At 41.0% G+C, this 22,400-nt stretch overlaps 3 protein-coding genes across 5 annotated transcripts in view; 2 read left to right on the plus strand and 1 right to left on the minus strand.

Annotated features, from left to right (window-relative positions):
- Positions 1–4,453, plus strand: part of GLT8D2 (glycosyltransferase 8 domain containing 2) — a 16,849-nt gene extending 12,396 nt beyond the window's left edge. For both annotated transcript variants that reach the window (XM_009561977.2, XM_054077499.1), the window contains exons 8-10: positions 485–651; positions 1,276–1,388; positions 2,233–4,453. In XM_009561977.2, coding sequence (XP_009560272.1) covers positions 485–651; positions 1,276–1,388; positions 2,233–2,405 — 453 coding nt within the window. In that variant the 3' untranslated portion in view covers positions 2,406–4,453. The remainder of the gene's footprint in view (positions 1–484; positions 652–1,275; positions 1,389–2,232) is intronic.
- On the minus strand, positions 2,972–16,663 carry TDG (thymine DNA glycosylase). 2 transcript variants are annotated; one of them, XM_054077471.1, is made up of 10 exons: positions 16,439–16,540; positions 13,167–13,315; positions 10,704–10,933; positions 10,133–10,202; positions 8,657–8,792; positions 8,494–8,576; positions 8,314–8,408; positions 6,607–6,778; positions 6,179–6,307; positions 2,972–5,102 (listed from the first exon to the last, which is right to left on the minus strand). In XM_054077471.1, the coding sequence occupies exons 1-10, from the start codon at positions 16,459–16,461 to the stop codon at positions 4,963–4,965; spliced, it is 1,227 nt and encodes a 408-aa protein (XP_053933446.1). In that variant the 5' UTR covers positions 16,462–16,540; the 3' UTR covers positions 2,972–4,962. The 2 variants fall into 2 exon arrangements, with proteins under 2 accessions (XP_053933446.1, XP_053933456.1); XM_054077481.1 differs by having other exon boundaries at positions 2,973–5,102; positions 16,538–16,663.
- Positions 16,664–16,962: 299 nt separating this feature from the next.
- Positions 16,963–20,296, plus strand: CUNH12orf73 (chromosome unknown C12orf73 homolog). The gene is made up of 2 exons (XM_009561991.2): positions 16,963–17,140; positions 19,466–20,296. Exons 1-2 carry the CDS (start codon positions 16,976–16,978, stop codon positions 19,559–19,561), a joined length of 261 nt encoding a protein of 86 aa, XP_009560286.2. The 5' UTR covers positions 16,963–16,975; the 3' UTR covers positions 19,562–20,296.
- Positions 20,297–22,400: the final 2,104 nt, after the last annotated feature.

Consider the following 22,400-nt stretch of genomic DNA (forward strand, 5'->3'; position numbering starts at 1 on the left):
AATCTCTATTGGTCTTTGGATTCTATTAAATTATGTTTGGTATTTTGCTATAAGTAGATTGTGAGCACTTAATGGAACATCTAATGAAGACAGAATGTATGATGTGCTGTAGTAGAAATGGGAACAAAACTCAGGAAAATAGTGTTTGGAGGCTAATTCCTGAATTGTCAGAATTGTCAGTGAGTCCCTCTAGCATTACAGCTGTACAAGCATGATGCAACATCATTTAGAGTAAGCTACAGAAAGGCAAACATAGTGGCAGAAGAGCCTTAGCAAGCTCACATGGAACAATACTATGGAAAAAGTAATTCAGTAACTGGAATTATCCTGCCTTCCAGCCTTGTGTCACACGAAAATCAAGACAGGTAACCATCATCTAGAAACTGAGCTTTGAGAGCGTGGATCTAGTCTCTCTGGCAGAGAGATGCATTTACACTTATCTTTATGGAGATTCATAGAGGATAAACATGCTATTTTTTCTTAGAACACGTACATGGGATTCCTGGACTACAGAAAGCAAGCAATTAGAGATCTTGGCATCAGCCCCAGCACCTGCTCCTTTAATCCTGGAGTAATTGTTGCTAACATGACTGAATGGAAACATCAACGGATTACAAAGCAGTTGGAAAAATGGATGCAAAGAAATGTAGAGTATGTATAAAAATCTAGCTTTACTTTTAATATTCAGTTTATAGTTTAATTTTCTGTTTAAAAGCTCTTTAAAGTTTTTAACTCTAAGCAGTCTTTCTCTGAGATTTCAGAGAACAAAGTAGGCCATATTCCAGAATTTCCATCTGCTTCCATCTGACCAATTGTGTATTAAGAAATGGCCACTAGGCATTTTAGTCTTCTGTTTGATCACAAACCACACTTAATCTTGAGGGACACTGAGAACACAAACGAAATATATGGAAACATGAATTTTCTTAAGAAACCACACTAAAATATGTTTGATTCCTTTACGTTAGCAACTTTTTTTTCTGCTGTAAACTTTGTCAGCCTTGAAGAATACGGGCAGTGAGTAGAAGCAATTGGCTTCACGTTGGATTTGACTCCCTTTTTGCTTGGTAGCAAAAATTTACTCAAGGAATTGGAGTTGCAAACGCAAGCAATGCACAGCATTAGAGTACACTGCAAACTGGTCTGTTCAAAATAATTTTGAATTTTGCCAGAATGCTGATTTTTAATCTTCTGACTTTCGTGTTACAGACTCTTTGATTGAGGTTTTGAGCATTTCTGCACAATTTTCCTTTTTTTTTTTTTTCCCTTTTGCAGGGAAAACCTCTACAGCAGCACCCTCGCAGGAGGTGTGGCAACCTCTCCAATGCTGATTGTATTTCATAGGAAGTATTCCACTATTAATCCTATGTGGCACATAAGACATCTTGGTAAGTTTATCTTCCCACCGTTTGCAGTTGGAACCAAGTAAAGTGAGAGGTTTGCAGGATTCGAGTACAGGACCTTATGTCACTTAACTGCAACGCATTACTTTATACCTCAGATCCACAGCGTGTAATCCTTGCTTCCCCCAACTCTGATTAGTCCTGCATTCCTCAGGGCAGGGCAGAATGTGAGGGGGTTCCCAATACCGGTCATTATGCAAATCTCTGAATAGGTCAAGCAAACAAAACAGTTGCAACTCCTGCAAAACCCAAATAGTCATTAAATTGGATTAAAAAGTGAAAAAATGACAAATACCAAGGACAAAATCACGTCTGAAGACCAGCAACCCTATCTCGTCATAAATTCTGGAAAGGATATAACAAAGATCTGAATATAGTGAGAGACTGAAAAAAAAAATCACTTTTAGTAGGCACAGTGGAAGAAGATGGGATGCCTGGCAGCATTTGTCTATTCAACAGGATGTAGTTACCTTTCACCAGAGAATGGCGAATTATCCTGTGAAAAGAATAATGGCATAGCTGGTATAGTAAAATTAATGACTTTTATTCTAACCCCAGTTATGCCAAGATTTTAAGAGCTTGGAGAGAGGAAACTTAAGAGGTTTTGTTTCTGATGCAGCACTAGAGGCATGAAGCTGAAAAAAGCTATTCTATAGTACAACTACTTATCAATTAACAGGTGAAACCACGCTATCAGAATTCTTAAAAAAAAAAACCCAAAAACACAAAACCAAACTGAATTTACCTCACTATAGTATCTGCTATTCTTAAAAAAATGGATTTTCTTTTTCTTTTTTTCTTTTTTTTTAAAAAAAATCTACCCCTGCAGGTTGGAGTCCTGATACTCGTTACTCAGAGCATTTTCTTCAAGAAGCTAAATTACTTCATTGGAATGGGAGATATAAACCTTGGGACTATCCCAGTGTTCACACCAATCTGTGGGAAAACTGGTTTATTCCTGACCCTTCAGGGAGGTTCAAATTAACTCGTCCTGACAGCTGATACCGAAGACACTTAAATGCATCTATACGCTAGGTGTTGCAGTATGTCATAGTTGGAAATGCAACATGTTGTATAATTATCTGAATAAATGACCATCAGTTTTGTGTGCTTATGGCTTGAGAGGGAGGCTGGAGTGACAATGACACAGCTCAGATTATCCTGACTTTCAAGTGAAGTGAGGAAATAAGTTTGACAATGAAGTATTTTCATTAAACAGTTACAGAGGTCATACTTGGTGCCAGACTGTGTTTTAATGTAAGGTCCTTCTAAATTAGACTCCAATATCTTTTGGTAGAGAAATCTACATAGGAAATACTTTCACTCTTACAGATCTGGTGTCTTTAGTTGTCCAGTACCCGTTAAACAGCCCGATATGAAAACTTATGCAGCATTTTAATGAGCAGAGTTCTGTTGCACGATGACTCTGTTTTGCACTCTTTGTGTATTACATGTCCTGTAGTGCGTTTGGATCCCTGCTAGCAAGATGTGAAAGCACATTCCAAGACACTGCAATAGAATTCCTGATTTTATTGTGAAACATTGAGATTTAAGACAGAGTAAGAACTTCTGTATCACTGTAACAAAAAGAGCACCAGTTCTGAGGGAATACACGAAGAATTGCAATATTGAGTGAAACGGTCATTGTACACTTAATTTTATACCTAGAGAACCTAGTAGGTGACTGTTAAAGAAGAGACCTCTCCCTTCTGATCAAACAGGATAGCCTTACAGTAGTTATATCCTACTGTGCTACCTACTCAGCAGTGCTAATTACATGCTTCTAATTCTGTTGAAAAATAAAACTGAATTGTAACAGATCCCTGATGCAAGATACTTTGAGCACCTGCAGGAAAATGTCCATGTAAACAGCAATACATGATACAGTACACTTTAAATAACAGACAAGACAAATCCTATACCTTTTTGACAATATACTGAACAGCTTTATGCTGAAGCTAATAAACACCATCAGAATCATAAATCACTTTCTTGATTTAAGACGCTCAGAATTAAGCCACAGAATTTGGGAAGAAAACTGTAAACATCATGCCTGCCTCAACAGGTTGACAGTGCGTGATCTTAGCAAGAGCTGTTACAGCAGGATTAGAATCTACACTAACTAGTTACACTCAAAGCATGACTTCTGTCACTGGCTGTGAGGAAAGGATAAAGATAACCACACCGGTACAGGAATCTCTGACCAAGTGTGGAGTGTGGAGATACTACTTGTATCTATTTTTCAAGTATGTGAAGCACCTACGGTCATAAGATCATCAAAACTTTAATGTTTTGATCAGCTTATTGCTTTTACTTCATCTCTTCTTCACATGATAAAAGAGGGAAAGAAGATGATGGTCAGGCACAAGCACGGAATCCCAGCTCTTTCTCAGTCACTAATATTGGCCAAAAATGTATTGTTTAAGCAAGCTCTGTAGTTTCTACAGCTACAGTCCATAAGAAGTTCCATGGACTTCTTATCCATGGAATAGCTGCCATTAAACTTAATATTTTTCACTTTTAAGAGGAATGAGAACACACTATAAGGTCTTAAAAATTAAAGAGAACTGGATGTTAAAAAACTGCAATCCTCCTTCACCTTGTGCTAATTGTACCTGCTGTAAACAATGTAGCTGTACCTTGCTTTTACAGGGAATACAGTCTTTCCATTCCCTGCAACCTAATCTGTTTGAAGGGGTTTTCTCCTCTTAAAGGTCAGGTGAGGAGACTTTTCACACCCAAAATGACCAGAGTAAATGCCATAGAATTCAAGAACCACTACTGTTTCCCCCCCACCCTTTTTAAGGAATTCGTTTCTTACACTGGAATTTAAGAGGGAAAGAGATGGAGTGTTAGGGACACTTTACCCGAAGACAGCTCAGCTAGAGTATTTAGGCTCTGTCCTGTGCAACACAAATTCTCCTCCCCAGTGTTGTGACTTGAGGTGTCTCCACACCCTTAATTCTGACTATGGTCCAAGCACTGAACAGGCAGAGCTCTCTTGTCCCACCCAGAAAATACGGAGTACTCAACAGCTGCAGAGCACAACTTTTTAAGAAAGTAAAAAGGCAGACTTGAGAAGCACAATTTGCTTAACTGTGCATGATTAAAAACACCACTTCATGTAAGATAAGGGTACGCTCCCATTGTTCCCCCTGGATATAAAAGGATTATGAGATTATCCAAATATTGAGGCATCAGTAAAAAGTCTACCGTTGCTGTTACTACTACAGTACAATTTATGGAATAAAATTAATACCCCAAAGAAATCTTCACAAATGAGAAAGCAATTTGTCAAAACCTGCAAGAAATGGTATACGTTAAATATAAAACTCATATACAAAAAAAAGCTAACCTTTTTTTTTAAAAAAGTTTGGACAGTTCCTTAAAATTCTCTAGTTCATTGATTTGAGCCTACCACACACTTACTTTGGACTATAATAAAATAACTAGTGGAGATAAAATACTACTAAAATGCTGCAGTTGGAGAACCGAGGTACCAATCTTGATCACTGCATTAAAACTGCAGCATGTGTGCGTAGCCAAGAAGAAACAGCTCTTACGCACTGCTTCCCTCTTCTTCCCGTATCATACCAGCATTGAACTCTGGAATCTGGTCTGCAAAGGACTGTGTCATCCATTGTCCATTAGGAACTTCACCGAAGGATGACCCCTGGCAGTACTGTGGGTTGCTTGCTTCTAAAAACAAAACCAAAAATAATAAAATACAGTTTAAAAATGTAGTTGATACCACTAACTAGAACTAAGCAATTAAATTACAGATGATGCCACTACCAAAAAACCTCAAAAACCACAAAACAATCCCCAACACCCTAAAAAAAATGGAAATAAAATAAAATATTTGCACTTTCCATCTTTCCTCTTTATTTTTCAAGCACCTAGTCAGGCTGCAGTTAAAACTTAATTCTTTTGAGCATCTGCTTTTGTAGATCCCAATGATTTCCTCAAATTACAATTTCTTCAGCTCTTCAAAGCTGTATATATGTAAGCATATATATATAATTAAGATTCTAAATATATAAAAGAATACCTCACTTTGCAGTGTTTCCTTTGAATAATTGTTTTCTTCTCAAAAGGATACTCTCTTTCATAAAGCAGGGTAGATAGAGTGCAAATTTCAATTCACAATGTGAAAGAGATTACGACTGAAAATTCAAGACTGCAGAGGAAGATGGTTACTCCAAAGTTACTGTTTCTGCCTCTGCTTTTTGTATATTTTCTTTAATTACAGTTGGTGGTATTTTGGGAAGTAAAATTCCCAATTCCCAGCTTTTTAATTACAGCTAGATCACTACACTGATCCTTCCAATACTGCTCCTTCATCTGGCCCACCAGCAAGGCCCACCTCAATTGCACTGTTAATCTGTTCCACCGTTCTCTGGCTGTGCTTTCCTTAGGAATGGAAAAAAAGAAGTACCAACCCTCTCTTTTGCTCTCTAAAGCATGATGCAGTTATAAAAGCCATTGTAGTTGAAAAGGTTTACTGTGCAAGTTACTAGTTGTGTCTGTTTGCCAGATCTTGGGAGTCAGAATTTGGGAAAACAGTTTAAAATTGCAGACAATTTAAAATTAAGTAAATTACTTTATTTACCTCTCACAAAAACTATACATTCCCTTAATTATGTAAGAGTTTAACTGCTGCTATACTTCAAATATATTGTATTAATTGTGCAAGTTGGTGAAAGGGTAGAAAGTTAAGTATTTGTTCATAAGGAATGGTTTACAGACCAAATGCCCCAAGCACCGCACTTTACCAGTTCCATTTGAAGAGAAATTGCACGGTTCACTTTCATATGGTGCACGGTCACAGTAAGCGCCTCCATATGCTGCTTCATAACCTGGATCGTATTTTTCTTCTTTGACAGCCATCTTTTTAGCATCCTCTGATGAAGAGAAGACCAATTATTAGTATTTGGAATACAAATGATCAAAAAGCACTTTTATCTGAGAACACTTGAAAAAACAGTCACACATTTCACAAGATAACTTCCGTTCCCCTTAGAAAATTAAAGCCATACTAAAAAGAGAACAGAATCCATAATTGTGCACCACAGGATTTAGAGCAGATGGCATATCTCTTCACCCCCTTAAATTCTTTATTTCTTTTTGCTTGGGAAACTGCTAGTTATGTCGTACATTACGGTACGTTTTTTATAAAGGACTAACAAAACAACCACTATACCTTGTGCAAGTTGCAAGTCAAACGTGTACTGCACCTCCTGCACCTCTGTGTTTGGTGCGATGCCTTTCAGCTGATCCCTTAAGTCTTTCAGCTTTATATAATAATGAACTTTGTCTTGTGCACGAGGAAATTGAGCACATCTTGCACTGGATGATGGCATAACATAGCAGAGCTTGAGGCAAAGAGCAAGAAAAACAGTGTTACTGGTCCATGAACTATATGCTAATATTTAGTACATCTAGAATAACCTAATGGCTAAGCTCACTGTTCAAACTCTTGTACAAATGGCAACAAATACCACAGGTGGTTGTGGGAGAGGATAAAAGGAGTGTCTCTTTTTTTGGCTAGCTGGATGTCTTGCCCTAAAGAGAGGGACTGATGACCATCTGCTGAAGCAAGGACAATTTTCACCAGTTGTTTCTGTGCTACAGAAGAAACACTACCAGTATGTGTCAGAGGAATCACAATTTACAAGTGTATGCCAAAGAGTCAAACACACTCCAGAGCTCCGGGAGCAAGCAGAGCTCTGAGCCAGAAAGTCCTCAGAGGAGTACATGATAGCACACAAACATCTCAAACCAGTGAGGGGGGATCACAGGTTAATTAGCCTGGCTTCTTGGCCAAGGGCATTTGCATCACACGTGCCAGGCTTTGAAACTCTGGAGGTAACGTGGTTGAAGCCAACTTAAGTGTCTGCATCTCTGCTGACAGCTCTAACTAAAGACATAAATTTAGTTCAAGAAAAGGAACTGTATCCAATACTTTTATTACCATGCAGTATTTATGAACAAGCACTTGTAAGTAGGATTATTTATCATACCTACAAAGACATCTACTGCAGAAGTGTCTAAGAGCTACTTAAGAAGTAAGCACTTAAAATAGTAACACTCCACCATTAGAGAAGGACAGCTTAAACTCAGCTTAAACTCGCAGCACTAATAATTTGGGATAGACAGAAAGAAAGAAAAAAAAAAACAACCAACCCAAATCTTTGAACTGCCAAGGTAATGAAGCTTTGGAATAAGCTACCTTGGCAGGTGGTGTAATTGCCTTTGCTTAACCTGTTCTTATAAACAGGTTAAAACAAACCTATTTGTGATGATATATAGCTGGTCTCTTTAGATAACTTCCAGCGCTAGATGCCTATGACTAATGCACTCCTCAAAGTGTTTGTTTTATCTGAAGTACCCAACTTAATTTCAAGCTGCAAATTAGCTTAAGAAGACTGACGGAAGTGCTTGGGCATGCCCAGATCCAGTAACGTTGTGCTGTGTAACAGTACAACAATGGACTTCTTTCTCCTTGACAGTAGCACGACTAGCACCTCAGCTGTGTTTGGTATGAAAATTCAGTAATGCAAATATACAGGGAACTAGACACAAAGAATCAGATGAAAGTAGCTGACAGTTATCATAAAAGCATGTATATTTTATTTGTATTTTAGGTAGTCTTCATAGAATGCGCTAACCTACTGACTATAATACATCAACTCCCAAATAAAGTCTGCAAGTCTGAAGAAGCTGCATTAAAGGTGTATCTGAAAATTGCACTACCCCACTTTCTCTGTTTAAGTAACAGCTTTCATGTCCCTTGTACTTTGGGCAAGCTTTGGTATTATCCAAAGTGTGTGAACACATTGAGACTTCATTGGTGTTGAAGTAACCAAAATGGAGTGACCTGTTTTTCTTTCTCAGTATCCATACTTACAGTTTCTGTATCTGGCACCTTGTGAGGCTGCAGTCCAAATTCCAAGTTCTTAACTTTTATTCCAAAAACTTCTTTACTAAAAATTTCATAAATACCTAAAATGACAAGACAATAGGATAAGTGGACAAAAAAAAAAAAAGCTACCGATAGAACAAATCCATTTAAAATCGAAGTTCTCACATTTTCCATTGAAAGCTGCTATACGAGGTTTGTACTTTTGTAACTTCTGCATCAGAATCCGCCCTCCTTCCCGAAACTCTTTGCTAAAAAAAGAAAATACTCAAAATTATAATCACAGCTATTGAATCATTAAAAAGCACAATATTCCCCCTTGTTATTCTACCTGGAAAGGTCTTTGCTTCCAGGTGTTGTCCTTTCAACCATGTTTGTAAATCCAATACCATATTTATGTGGCAAGGTGTGGTCATCCATATGGTTCAGCTGTTCTTTACTCAGACCAGACATGAACAGACACTTCCCTGTGAAATACGAAAATACGCATTTGACTTTTTCTAAGGAAAAGAAAACAACTCCCAAAAAACCCACCTCAACTATCAGAGTGCTGGAATGCTGAAGGGAGAGTCTGTGTTAACAGAACATGAATTAATTTGTATTGTCCTATCTAGAAAAGTTTTAAATAGCCAAATTACCTACAGCAAGAGCACAAAAAATTCCTAGTGAAAACCAGGAATTCCTCACCATGATCTTATGTACACAAACCAGGCTTTTATTCTAAAAGTTCAGGAAAGAGCTTGAGACTTTGTGATTCACTTAAGCAAGGAGTCAATGTGATCAATATGGACTTTTTGAGAAAGAATAAGGCAAACACAAGTATCGGTTTTCTTTTACAACCTTGCCACAGCTTCTCCTTGCACTGGGCCTTTCTGACAGGACCAGTTGACACCTTGCACTGACATTTAGCCTACAAAATTACAGTTTGGGTGATGTCCACTGCTCACCTCGAAAGTACAAATTAATCACAAATTAGCATCTATGGATCCAGGAAGGTTACAAACACCTGGATTCGTCAGAACACGCATATCTGGTCTGCTTCTCAGTAAAGGAGGCTGAGTCTGGATAGTCTGCAGAACACTGGAAAAACACCCAAACCTGACTGACAAGTCTGTTGGACACCAGAAGCATTTTAGTTGGAGTATGACATGGATGAAAATCAGCCCATGTTAGAGCTTCTTACTACCGCAGCTAGAAAGGCTCCCAGTATCCAAATCAGACCATTTCAACAGAGTTCAGGTATGATCTTTCTATATGATAAGATACTTCAGAAAGTGTTACTACAAATACCTAGAAAAAATACCTGTCTGGAGATTCAGGTATGCTAGATGCATATGCCTGCTGGGAAAGGGCAATGTTTTTTGCTTTTTCATCAGTTAGAAAGCTTGTTTAGAAGACATGAATAAATGCAAACAGAATAGGGCTGGCTGAAATGGATTTTTTGGAAAATGTGTGTGATTTTATTTTGTCAGAAATTGATGCCTATTGACTTACCCTTGGTAACTCAAGTACTACAGATTTATTTTTTTATTCCTTATGTTGCACACTAACATGTCAAGAAGTTATTTGGTAACACGATCTGGTAAACCATCCTTACATGACAATTCTAAGCCTGCACTGAAAGTCACTGGTTATTCTTCTTATATTCCTTTTTAGGTACAGTATTTGTCAGAATTAGTTACAGGTTTAAATCACTCCTGGATGGTTAAAAGCGAAAAACAAATCCCACACCAGCTTAATTAAAATGCCACAATTTCTAAAAAAGTTCTGTAAATTCTATAAATAGAATAGGAAAAAAAAGACATACAAAAATGGTTTCCAGGTCCAGGGTAATGATGTCCTTTGTAAGCTGCCATCAAGCCAGGGTTTATGCCAATCTACAAACCAAGACACCAGCCCATTTTAATGATGAGAGCATGGCTTGCTAGTCAGGAATTTAATTGAGATACAGTAAGGAAGCTTATTCAATTTTCTTTAAGTTACTGTCAATAAACAAACCTGTGTTAACAGTACCTTCCATCACTATTTAAAAAACTGACAGTGTCTCATTTAGATGTGCAATATCAGAAGAGCAGCTCACAGTGTGGTTTCCAGTCACTGGTGTGGTGCTTCCAGTAAATAAAGTGTGAAGCAACAGTCTCTCATAACTATTTACTATACCTAAGCCTTAGACTTCTCAGAAATTAGAACTATTTTACTCTGACTTTTAACAGAAAATGCAAAGCAGTTCTATATACAGGAAACAGTTTATGTACTTTATCTTGCAAGATCTTGCCATGTAAGCAATACAGATAAGGAAGCAGAAGGAATGTAAATCATAACCAGTGAGTACAGACTGTTCACTTTTCTACCTGATCTTTTAACTGTAAGTTACTTACTATTACAATATCCAGATCAAAGGTCAAAATATCAGGTAAAGTCTTGGTCAGAAGTTCTGCTTCAGATACACCATTAAAACGGTCCACTTTTCTTTTGACTTTAAAACTATCCGTGATCTTTTCTTGTTTGCCTTTTGACTTGGCTGATTTTTCTTTTTTAGCAGCAGGCTTTTTGGGTTGCTTTGGCTCAGTTACTTTGGCTTTTCTTTTCCTTCCTCCTTTTTTAACTTCTGAAACGCAAAGCAAATATCCTTTTTGTACATTTCTAATATCACAAGTGTTGATAAGACTGAGCTAGATGTATGGATACAAAAAGAAATCAGGCAAATAAATTTACCTTCGAAATTCATTAATTTAAACAACTATCAGATGAATCTTGGTTTTGCAGGCTCAACACAGAGCTACCTTGAATGTCTCTGCACCACACAGACACACACAAGAATAACCTCATGACTGGGTTATGTTGTTTACATGCTGTATGCAACAATCCTTTGGAAACAACCTAATTTCTTTTGAAGGATGTGCCAGAACCATCAAAGTTTAGGTCACAAGGAATGCAACAGTAAGCTCCAGTCTACTACCCACATTTCAGCTTCTAAATATGAAAGTTGATACAAATCACACAACATATTTAAGAAACTGAAGAGCACGTTAAAGACAAAAGGTCTCAAAGATTACCTACAGCATGAGGTTTAAGCTTGCCAGGAACACAAACACAGAGTGGAGACTGCATAAACTGTTTACAATTTATTTCTTACAGGACATTGTCCAGTGCACCATACAGCAAGGTAATGTATGACAGCTTCATTCAATCTGAATGAGTGACACCAAACATTAAATTTGATTTACAAGATGCAAACATAAAGTAGTCCCTGTTCATTCGTTTGAAACTTCCTCATCTTCAGGCCCCTAAAGCTTGGGGTTTCAATCAGCACAGGTACTGGTCATGACATGGCCACCCAGATATTGCCCTCTATCCATGTTCATTAACAATGTCAAGTTGCAGAACACAACTTCAAAAGTATGAAAACATATTTGGCAGCAATCAGCAAAGAGCCAAGGTAATTATTACTTTCAAATTCAGACCTCATCTTACTTAGGAAATTTCTAGATTAAACTCCCTCAGATAAGAAACAAATAAAGTGGACCACTAGGGTATGGCCCTAAGTCTGCAAACTTATTTGAGGTTGGTTTTGTTTGCACTCAGCTTTCTTACAAGAAGGACAAAGGTCATGTGAAATTCCCACTGCGTCATTGGAGCACCTACTAAGGAAAGCTCTAAGTTAACACTACTCAAGCTGTAGTCTAATGACAATGAAGAAGGCACTAGAAAGGCACAGATTTGGTTAGGCACATAAGCAGCTTCTCTTTCTTACCCCTTGAAGAACTAGGAGTTTTTTCACATGATGCCAAAATGCCACAGATACTCTGACTGTTCCAAGCTTGATGTGTTTCAAACGATGCAGGATAACGTTCTCCTAACTCTCATGCTGATCAGGTTCCTACCAACTGGACACTACCAGGGCAGCCTTTCAGATGGTAATCTTAAAAACCATCTGAAAACCATCAGGAGATAGCTGAACTCCAAATCTTTGCTCCTCTAAATTTTACTCACATTCATTAAATCTTCAAGCCCTGCCTCTGAAGGCCTTACTCAACTTGCAATTCTTGCAAAAATATTAGGGAACAGCTCCATAACAGAAGATTATGGTTGTCAGAAAACACCTGAAAGTGCAAACAGCGTGTTCACGGTGAGGTCATGTTATCAAATAATAAAGCTCAAAAGAAGCCTAAATGCATAGCACTTCAGATGCATCCTAACTGTGGTGAATGAATAGAGCAGTTGCACCTGTTTTAAACTAGAGGTCTTCTTCCCATGATCATCTGGCCAAGCTTTACAAGTTAAAAAGAAAACTTGAAGAGGATGCACTTGAACAAGCAATGAACTGACCGACAGGTTACCTCAGTACAGAGAGCTCTGACCTGCGCCTGTACATTACGAGTAATATGAAACTCATTGTGTGAATATTTGCTATAGAATGAAAACTTATTCATGGTGGAGAACTCTGCCTTTTTTATGTGGTAAAGAGCAAGCATAAGAGTAACTGAATGAGGGATCTTCTCTTGGCATGGTTAGTGTAAGCTGAAGTGTACAAAATCCTACCGGAAGAAAAGAAAGGCCATGTACAAGTGCATAAAGTACAAAACTTGTGTCACATACAGCACACTTACCAGCATTGTTAGCATTTATTTAAATAAGCCTCACTAAAAGCAAACAATCTTTAGTGTAAATAAGCAATTATCTATTTGTGTTTACCACAACCCACTAAAACACCATTTAAACAAAAATATTTAAAGTAAACAGTATTATACTGTACTTCTCTTGCAGAAATTAAAGAAATATTTTCCCCCCCAATTGATTACTAACACTTTAGCTCACTTAGCATAGCCCAGTCACACTACCTTTTGGAGGCTCCTCAGCAATATTTGGCTCTGGAATGCCCTCTAGAGTCAGCTGCTCACTCATGATTTCCATGTTAGGCGCTGCAGTCATCATTGGATGGAATGGAAATGAGTAAAAAGCTTGAGCTTGCTGAAGGTAGGCGTAATATCTTAGAAGGGGAGAAAAAGAGTTGATTTATCAACAATTCTGAAATTTAGCGATGGATCAAATAGACCACAAACATCAATCTCATCAAAGCTGTCATGTACTGCACACTTAAATTCTCCACCAACTCTATTAACAAGGCAGAAAATTATCCAAATCCACTGAGCAGTCTGACTGCGTAGCTGGTATCAAGTGATGTTAAACCTGACATTAACAGCACAGTTCTCTGGTGATTACGATAATGTGGAAGAATCACAACATTTGTAAGTGAAGCATAGAGCTTTTCTCTTTTTTTTTTTTTTTTTTCAACAGAACATTGGGTAGCTCACATTACCAAGACAAAGTGTCTATCGAACATAGTGACAATTTACAACGCAGGCAAGTTAAAACTCTTTGGACTTCAACTTTAAGATTTTCTTAATGTTACATCAGTTATTTTATCTGATATGATACAGAATGGATGAATCACTCTGGGCTCCAAAGCATTACGAATGAGCACAGCATTAGTCGCCATGCAGATAATTAAACCGCTTTAACAAATAGTGTGGCAGAGGTTGCCCAGTTATCCCACACTGGATCCTAACACAAATATTGCACTTATTCTACACAAAGTGTGCACATACACTGTGATTCAGTCTCCTTCCATGCACAAAGATATTTTTCCATACAAAGCTCTTTGGCTCCACACATTTATTTGCCACATACAGCCCTCATACCCCAAAACACAAGCTTCTGCTTCCTGCTGTCATCCCTTTCTACCTACACAGCCGCCTTCTTGTCCATAGATTCCACAGCCATAAAAATACATAAAACAAGATTTCACAAACAGTAAATTTTCAGGAAACAATTTTACCATCTCAAAGCTATTCATAAGAAAACCAAATAATTTTTAGCTATATAAAAATAGCTCAAAAGAATGAATCACTCTCTATTACACAATCGGTACTCAAGAATATTTAAGAATCCCATTGTCAATCAGATCTATGCCAGAATAATCCATAGTCTTGAGATCAGGCCACTGATTTTGAACCAGATACCCGCTCTGAATCAAGAAGAATAAATGTGAACAGAGGTCTGTCAGATTCCAGTGGAAGTTGCCTAACAAAGTCACAGGAGATTTTCAGGGTACAGTAAATACCTCACCCTCCCTGCTGGAAGAGTTCCATTATATATAAAATACTCCTGCAGTTACTGAACAGATCAAAACTGATCCTCAGGTTTGTATTAGGAAATACAAAGAGACATGTTGAATCCAGTTCATAATGTAACAAACAATTATAAAAGCAGAACAGAGTAAGAAAGATGTGAAAGCATCTGACCCAAAACCAGTCTCTAACAAAAAGTGTTATTGTAACACATCTTCCTATATTTTATGTCTATAACGTCTCCTTCTTTTAAAGGGAATAAAACTCCCTTTAAACAGAGGAAAATTTGCACTCTATCATGGACAAGTCCTCTAAGCACACAGTAACAAGATGAAAGACAGCTTTTACTCCACCTCTAATCCTCATATGTAATTCTTATCAGATAATTTTTTCCTTGTACATGTCAGAAACACACTATTTTGTTACTGAAGTATACATTATGGATAACATAAGTAAATATTTCCACTTCCATGAGGAAAAGGCAGTGATTTAAATCCACCCCCTTCAGCTAACACTAAAAATGAAAGAAAAAGAAGAGAGACGAGAAAGAGAGACATTCACAGGCAGTAACACAACAAGAAGCCAGCTCCCCCTCCTCCCACTCTGATGACACACACGCTCCACGTACCCCTTCCCCGACACACGTCAATCCCACTTTACCCACAGCTGCAGGCCCCCATCCTATGACCCACAACCCCACATATTTCCCCCCTCTCCCCACGGAGTTCCCTCACCCAACACCGTCACCCCAGAATCACAGAAAGTCCAGAGTTATAAGGGATCCACAAGGATCATCAAGGCTAACTCCTGTTCCCACACAGGACAACCCCAACATTCACGTCATATATCTGAGGGCATTATCATAGAATCATAGAATAGATTGGGTTGGAAGGGACCTTAAAAATCATACAGTTCCAATCCCCTGCCATGGGCACGGACACTTCCACTAGATCAGGCTGCCCAAGGTCCCATCCAACCTGGCCTTGAACACCTCCAGGGATGGAGCAGCCACAACTTCCCTGTGCAACCTGTGCCAGTGCCTCACCACAAAGAAATTCCTCCTTATGTCTAGTCTAAATCTGCCCCTCTCCAGTTTATACCTGTTTCCCCTAGTCCTATCACTACAAGCCTTTGCAAACAGTCTCTCCCCAGCTTTCTCACAGCCCCCTTCAGGTATTGGAAGTTTGCTATAAGGTCTGCTTGGAGCCTTCTCTCCTCCAGGCTGAACAACCTCAGCTCTCTGGACCTATCCTTGTACAGGAGACGCTGCAGCCAAATGTTTCTGAAATATTGTCAGAATTGGTGCCATTACTGCTGCCCTGTGGAGCTGTTCCAGTGCTCCACCATCCTCTGGGTGAAGAGTCTTACCCCAGCATCCAACCTAAACCTCACCTAGGACGTCTTCCTGCCTCAGGTCCTACCATCGGTGACCAGAGATAAGAGATCAGCGCCTGTTCCTCCTCCTTCCCTATTGAGGAAACTGTAGACTACTGTGAGGTCCCCCTCAGTCTCCTCTTCTCCAAGATAAAAGGGACATTAAAATGTCCCAAAAGGGACATGGAAAAAAGGATAGGAACATCCCTATTTCCTGAGCATGGGGCCTGCTGTTTACTGTTCCACAAACACTGTTCCTGTCCATGTTGACCTTCCCCGACAGGGGCACTGGAGGAGCAGTTTGCGCGGGTGGTGCCCTGTCAGGGAATCATAGAATAGTTTGGGTTGTATGGGACCCTAATGATCACCCAATTCCAAACCCCCTGCCATGGGCAGCGACACCTCCCATTGGATCAGGCCGTCCACTCGCACCAGCGGGACACGAAGGTTGTGTTCCCCCTCCCCCGCAAAAGGCGCACGGAGCTGCCCCCTCGCTTTGTGCCCCAGACCGGCCCAGGCCCGGCTTCTCTCCCTCTGCCCCGGTGGAAAGGAGGACAACACCGAATCCTAACGCGAGGCCCGAGCGCGGCTCCGGCCCCCGCCGGTACCTGCCCAGCTCCTCGGCCTCCATGACTGGAGCCCCCGATGTCGCCTGCAGCCCCGGCCTTTGTCCCCGCCGCCCCCCGCGCCTCAGCGCCCCGACCGACCTGCCCGGCACCGCCGCGTCACGTGACCGCCGACCGCCAATAGCAGCGCGCGGGCTGGGGGCCGCCAGGGGGCGGGGCAAGGCGTGGGAGCGACCACTCGGGACACGGGGGGGAAAGGCTCACAGGGTGGGAGCGACCACTAGGGGGCGCAGGGGGAGAAGGCGGCTCAGAGGTGTGTATGGTTGTAGGACGGGAGCGACCACTCAGGGCGGAGGTGGGGGGCGGCTCACGGGCGCGGGAGCGGCCACTCAGAACGAGGCGGCGAGGAGGCTTAAAGGGGCAGAAGTGACCACTCAGCTCGCGGGATTGGGTTTCTTGCGACTCACGTCACGCCTGACCTCATGTCACGGCGCGCCTCGCGTCATCCGGGTTTCCTTCACACCCCCACCCCTTCTGCGGTGGGCCGGGCCGGCCCTGGGCGGTGCGCGCGCTGGGCGGATGACGTACTTCCGGCGTGTGTGCGTTGTCGGGTGGTGGCGGAGCTGCCCCGCGGCTATGCCCGCTGGAGTGCCCTGGCCCGTCTACTTGAAGGCGCTGGCGGCCAGCATGCTGGCCATGTTCGCCGGCGCCGAGGTGGTGCACAGGTACTACCTGCCAGACCTTGTGAGTGCGGGGGCTCCGGGGACGGGGAGGGACGGGTTTAGGGTAGAGGCGTGTGGGGTCTCCCCCTGCACAAAGTGGTCCCGGAGTGCAGCGTGGGGGGGGCTACACGCAAAAAAAACCGAAAGAAAAGTGCGGATAAGGATGGAAGAGGGTCCAGGAAAGGGACGCTAAGGTGATCAGAGGGTGAGGAAACCTGGCATACACGCTTCCCCGGGGATGTGGGAAAGGAGACCCTGGGAGGTGGGGGACTGAGGAATAGGGTGGCCTTGTGTATCCAGATCTGGAAACTGCAACATAAAAAGGGTATGGAGCTGTTGGAACGGGTACAGAGGAGACCACGAAGATGATCAGAGGGCTGGAGCGCCTCAGCTATGAGGTGAGGCTGAGAGAGTTGCGGTTGTTCAACCTGGAGAAGAGAAGGCTCCGAGGAGACCTTATAGCGACCTTCCAGTACCTGAAGGGGCTACAGGAAAGCTGGGGAGGGACTGTTTACAAGGGCATGGAATCATAGGATGAGGGGGAATTAATGGCTTTAAGTTGGAAGGGGGAAGATTTACATTAGACATGGGGAAGAATTTTTTCATGCTGAGGCTGGTGAGGCATTGGCACAGGTTGCCCAGGGAAATTGTGGCTGCCCTATCCCTGGAAGCGTTCAAGGCTACATCAGATGTATCCTGATTTAGTGGGAGGTGTCCGTGCCTATGGCAGGGGGGGTTGGAACTGGATGATCTTAAAGGTCCCTTCCAACCCAAACCATTCTATGATTTGTAAGGCTGGGAGAACTGGGTTTGTTCAGGCTTGAGAAGAGAAGGCTTAGGGGAGACCTTACTACCATGTGTCAGTACATAAAAAGTGTCCACTAAGAGCATGGAGACTCCCCTCTTACAAGGACTCACATGGAAAAGACAGGGGGTAGTGGGTTTAAGTTGCTCCCTCGTGGGGAGATTCCAATTAGATTCCAGAAGAAAATTTTTCACCATGAGAACAATTAAACATCAGAATAATCTCTCCAGGGAAGTGGTGGATTCCTCGATACTGGGTACTTTAAAGGCTCAGCTTGACAAAGTTATGGGCCATCTAATTTAAACTGCATGTCACCTAAAAAGGTTGGACTGGATGATCCTTGAGTTCCCTTCCAACCTGGCATTCTGTGTTTTTGTGGTCAGCCTCTGGAGAAGCAGCGACCAGGTATCCAGGTATTTTCTTGGGAGCTGCCTTCAGACTTGCAACATGGTACCAAAAATAACGAAGTTATGCAGGTTTCTCCAGAAAGTGTTTCTACTGTAGGAAGTTGGATTTTGATAAGAGCATGCAAAAGTGGTGAGAAGGGGCAATATTAGAGTTAAATAGACTCTTTTTCCCACAGTAATGGAAATGAAGATGATAAAAAGTTTACTTTAGAAACAGTGACAGTCAAGACTGTGAAAATTACAGTCGCAGAGAACCAAGGCCTCCAGATGAGGTCATCGGTCAGGGATATTAATGGATGAATGGGTCCCTTGAGGCTGTCTGATTGTAAGCCTTAGCTCATTCTTCTGCTTTTGAATACTTTTTTGTCTTTCTAAAAACAGTGCTATTTTGAAATCAGAAATAATGTAAAAAAGCACCATGTTTGAGCTGTCATGTTAAGATTTAAGCAATGCGGCTTAAATAATTGATAGATGCCTAAGAATTTATGTGTTTTTACGATACAAGCATTCTGGCTTGTACCAGAAATGGTGTGGCCAGCAGGAGTAAGGAAGTGATTGTCCCTTTGTACTTGATGCTGGTGAGGCTGTACTTCAGATACTGTAGTTTTGGTCCCTCACTACAAGAAAGATGTTCAGGTGCTGGAGTGTGTCCAGAGGAGGGCAATGAAGATGGTGAAGGGGGTGGAGTACCAGTCTAATGAGGAGTGGCTGAGGGAGCTGAGGTTATTTAGCCTGGAAAAGAGGAGGCTGAGGGGAGATCTTGTCACTGCCTACAACTACCTGAAAGGAGGTTGTAGAGAGGGGTGGGTGTTGGTCTCTTCTCCCAGGTTAACAAGTGATAGGATGAGAGGAGATGGCTTCAAGTTGTGTCAGGAGAGGTTCAGATCAGATATTAAAAAATTTCTTTACCAAAAGAGTGGTGAAGCATTGGAACAGGCTGTCAGGGAAGTGGCGGAGTGTCCTTCCCTGGAGGTGTCCAAAGAAACATGTAGACATGGTGTAGATATTTTGCATGTAAGAATTACACTCTACTAAAAAATGGGGCATTATAATCAGAATTTAGTTGTAATGCTGTCTCTTACTGAGTATGCTGACTTACTATTTTGTGAGTTTCGTTTTTCTCTATTTTTAACAGAGTATACCTGAAATACCTCCTAAGCCTGGAGAACTGAAAACAGAACTGTTGGGTCTAAAAGAAAGATCAAGCAAAGTTCAGACTTCACAACAGTGACCAGAATTTACTTACGTTGTGAAAACTAGAACTGATAAAATATTTGTTCAACTGTCTCAGCTGCAGAAATCCACGTGAAATACTGTACTCCTTTAACACTTTCGTTTGATTTTGTTTAAGCAGTTGTAGGCAGCATTAAAAAATGTATGATGAATACTGTTGTTCATCGATTGTGCGCCAAAATGCTTATGACTTCTTAATTTTGATGCAGTGTAAGTGTCCTTCAGAATAAAAGCCGTAAACTTAGATTGGCGAGTCTGATGCAATTTGAAGCTTCTAAGCCAATGAAGTAGTAGGGGAGGTTTAGCATACTGAAAAGTCAAGCTTTTATGGCCACTCATTAGCCTTATCAAGCTTACTGGTTCATCTGTAGTAGAACCCGCTGGCATTTCTCCACTTTTTAAACTGTAACTCAGTTTACTGGATGGAACCCAGAACCAGTTACAGTACGTGATGGCATGTACAAGTAAGAAAGATTCCCTATTGCAGTGCTTTTTGCACTGGACTCCTGCTAATGCTAGCTGAGTGCTGTAACAACCTTTACATTGGTTTTCTGTATTATTGACAGAAAATATGCCTTGGTCCACTGAAAGGCTGGGGAGGATCTAGCAGCTCCTGTTTAAGTGGAGAAAATACATACAGATTATGCTGAAATTACATGTTTGTACTCTGCTCAGGCATCTTCTGTTTACAGCTGATTTTAAGAGCAATAAATATACAAAACTCTGAAAAACCAAGTGCACATTCACCTTTCATTCCTGAAATAGGATTGCCACAAAACTGTTGTACCAGACACTTGAGAAAATATACAAGCTTAACATCCTACTGAGATGGTATGACAACCCATTTGTGGACAGTATGCAGTACAGCTTGTGAAGGTTGGGGATTGATTTCTTTTGAGAAGGGTACCCAGACAAGGCACAGGCTTCATCCTCTGTTCTCACTCAGGAAAGATGACCACAATCTGACACATTACCCATCAGGGAAACAAACAAGTTTCCTCATTCCTACTGTCAAAGTGTTTGGAGCTCTTTTAATAGCAGAGATATCCAGAAACAATCACTGAACCTGTTATTTTCACATGGGTTCCCACTGTAAAGGTTTTGTTATATAAGTTTACATAAGTTGGAATTGGTTTTCCTAGGAAGGAAAGTTTATAGTTGCTCTGCATATGCATGTGCTGCAGTTTTGCAGCCTTTGGCTAATCAAGAAAAGCTGCTGAGGTGGGTGGGTCCACATTCTCTCCTGTTCTTAAGGGCAAAGTGGATGTTCAGGCTGGAGCCTGTACTAAGTGTTGCTGCTGGATTACACACTCAACCTCAGACACCTTTAGCAATGATGACAGCAGGCAGTGATAAAAAGGCCTCAAGTAAATCACAGCCGTTAAACCCAGATGGAATCAATCAACAAAACATCCTACTCGGTCCAGTTCTGGTGAAACCACTTTTTCCTTCACTGTACCTTAAGAAAGCCAACATTGACAACCTTTTACACCTCTGCATAAGACAAAGTTTATTGAAGAGACAAGATGGGGCAGTTTTTGTTATCCCTTTAAAGATTGAGGATTCACCAACCCCTACTGTTATTGCTTTGTCAGAGAATCACCTTTGTTGTTATGTAGTTGAGTTCTGACACGCAAGATGCATTTCTCCCTGTCTTCTACAGGCTTTTCAGATTTAAAGGCTGCAGAGGGAAGTTACTACTAATTTGGGTTTCTAAATTTATCCTGCTGCTAACGGAAACTGAGTGACAGGGAGCATCTGTTCTACCCCAGCCTTTGCCAGCATTGAAGGAACCACTCATTAGTGACTATCTAGGAACAGCAAAGCTGACACAATGGGTTTTAACAGCACATGACACCCACAGAAACAGCCTCAGTGCAGCACTAAAGTAGCTTCAGTATGACTGGGAAACAATTCTTCCAGCATTGATGCTATTTTGCTTCACACAGTTGACAAAAAGAAACCCCCAAACAAGCTTACAACTATATTTTGTGCTTATTAATAGCAAACACTTGTCACTCTAGGATAGAAATGCAGCTGGACAGCTGTATTGCACATGATATCCTCAGCCGAGTAATATGAAGAAGCACAAACCATGACTGTCATGTGCTCTTTATTATTTCTGAAGTCGAATCAGATACATATTCCTACATCAAATAAAGGCATTGAGAACTTCAGCTTTTATCAGCTCTTTGTAACAGAGCAAAGGTTGGTCAAGTCTACAAGAAATTAACAGATGAAGAATACTGTAGCAAGTGACCCTAGGCTTCCAGTACTCCTCTTTGGTTTGTTAGCTGCAGCAGCACTCTTAACCACACAGAACCACATTTACTACTCAAGCTGGTCAAGTGGACATGTAGAGGGGTGTGTATTGATGATACACTAGGAAATGTATCACTGGGATATTTTAGAAAGTACTAAATCAAAACCTCAGTAGCAGCTAATTGCTACAGAGCACAAAACACAGCTGCACTGCCATAGTTTAGGGGACCCTGCCTGAAGAAATGGTCCACCTGCTCTACTCAATAACTTACTAACAAAGGACTACTAAAGACAATAGTGCTAGCTGCTGACCTAACATGCTAGGGTTAGACCATTCAGCATGCTCCAATAACAGAAGACTCTTGCGGCGCATCTAAGATCCTACTAGTGAACAAAAATCCAAATAATCCCACACTCCCTCAAAAAAAGTTTACCTAAGTTCCTATTCCTTGAAATCTCAAACAGTATGCTCCAATAAAGCCAACATCTTTGTATAAACCCTAACTCAATAACCACACTGAAACATGGCATGCATTTATAGCATGGAAACAGTATTTGGGCAATATAGAAAAAAC

The sequence above is a fragment of the Cuculus canorus genome, chromosome 1 (assembly GCF_017976375.1).
Source record: "Cuculus canorus isolate bCucCan1 chromosome 1, bCucCan1.pri, whole genome shotgun sequence".
NCBI lineage: Eukaryota > Metazoa > Chordata > Aves > Cuculiformes > Cuculidae > Cuculus > Cuculus canorus.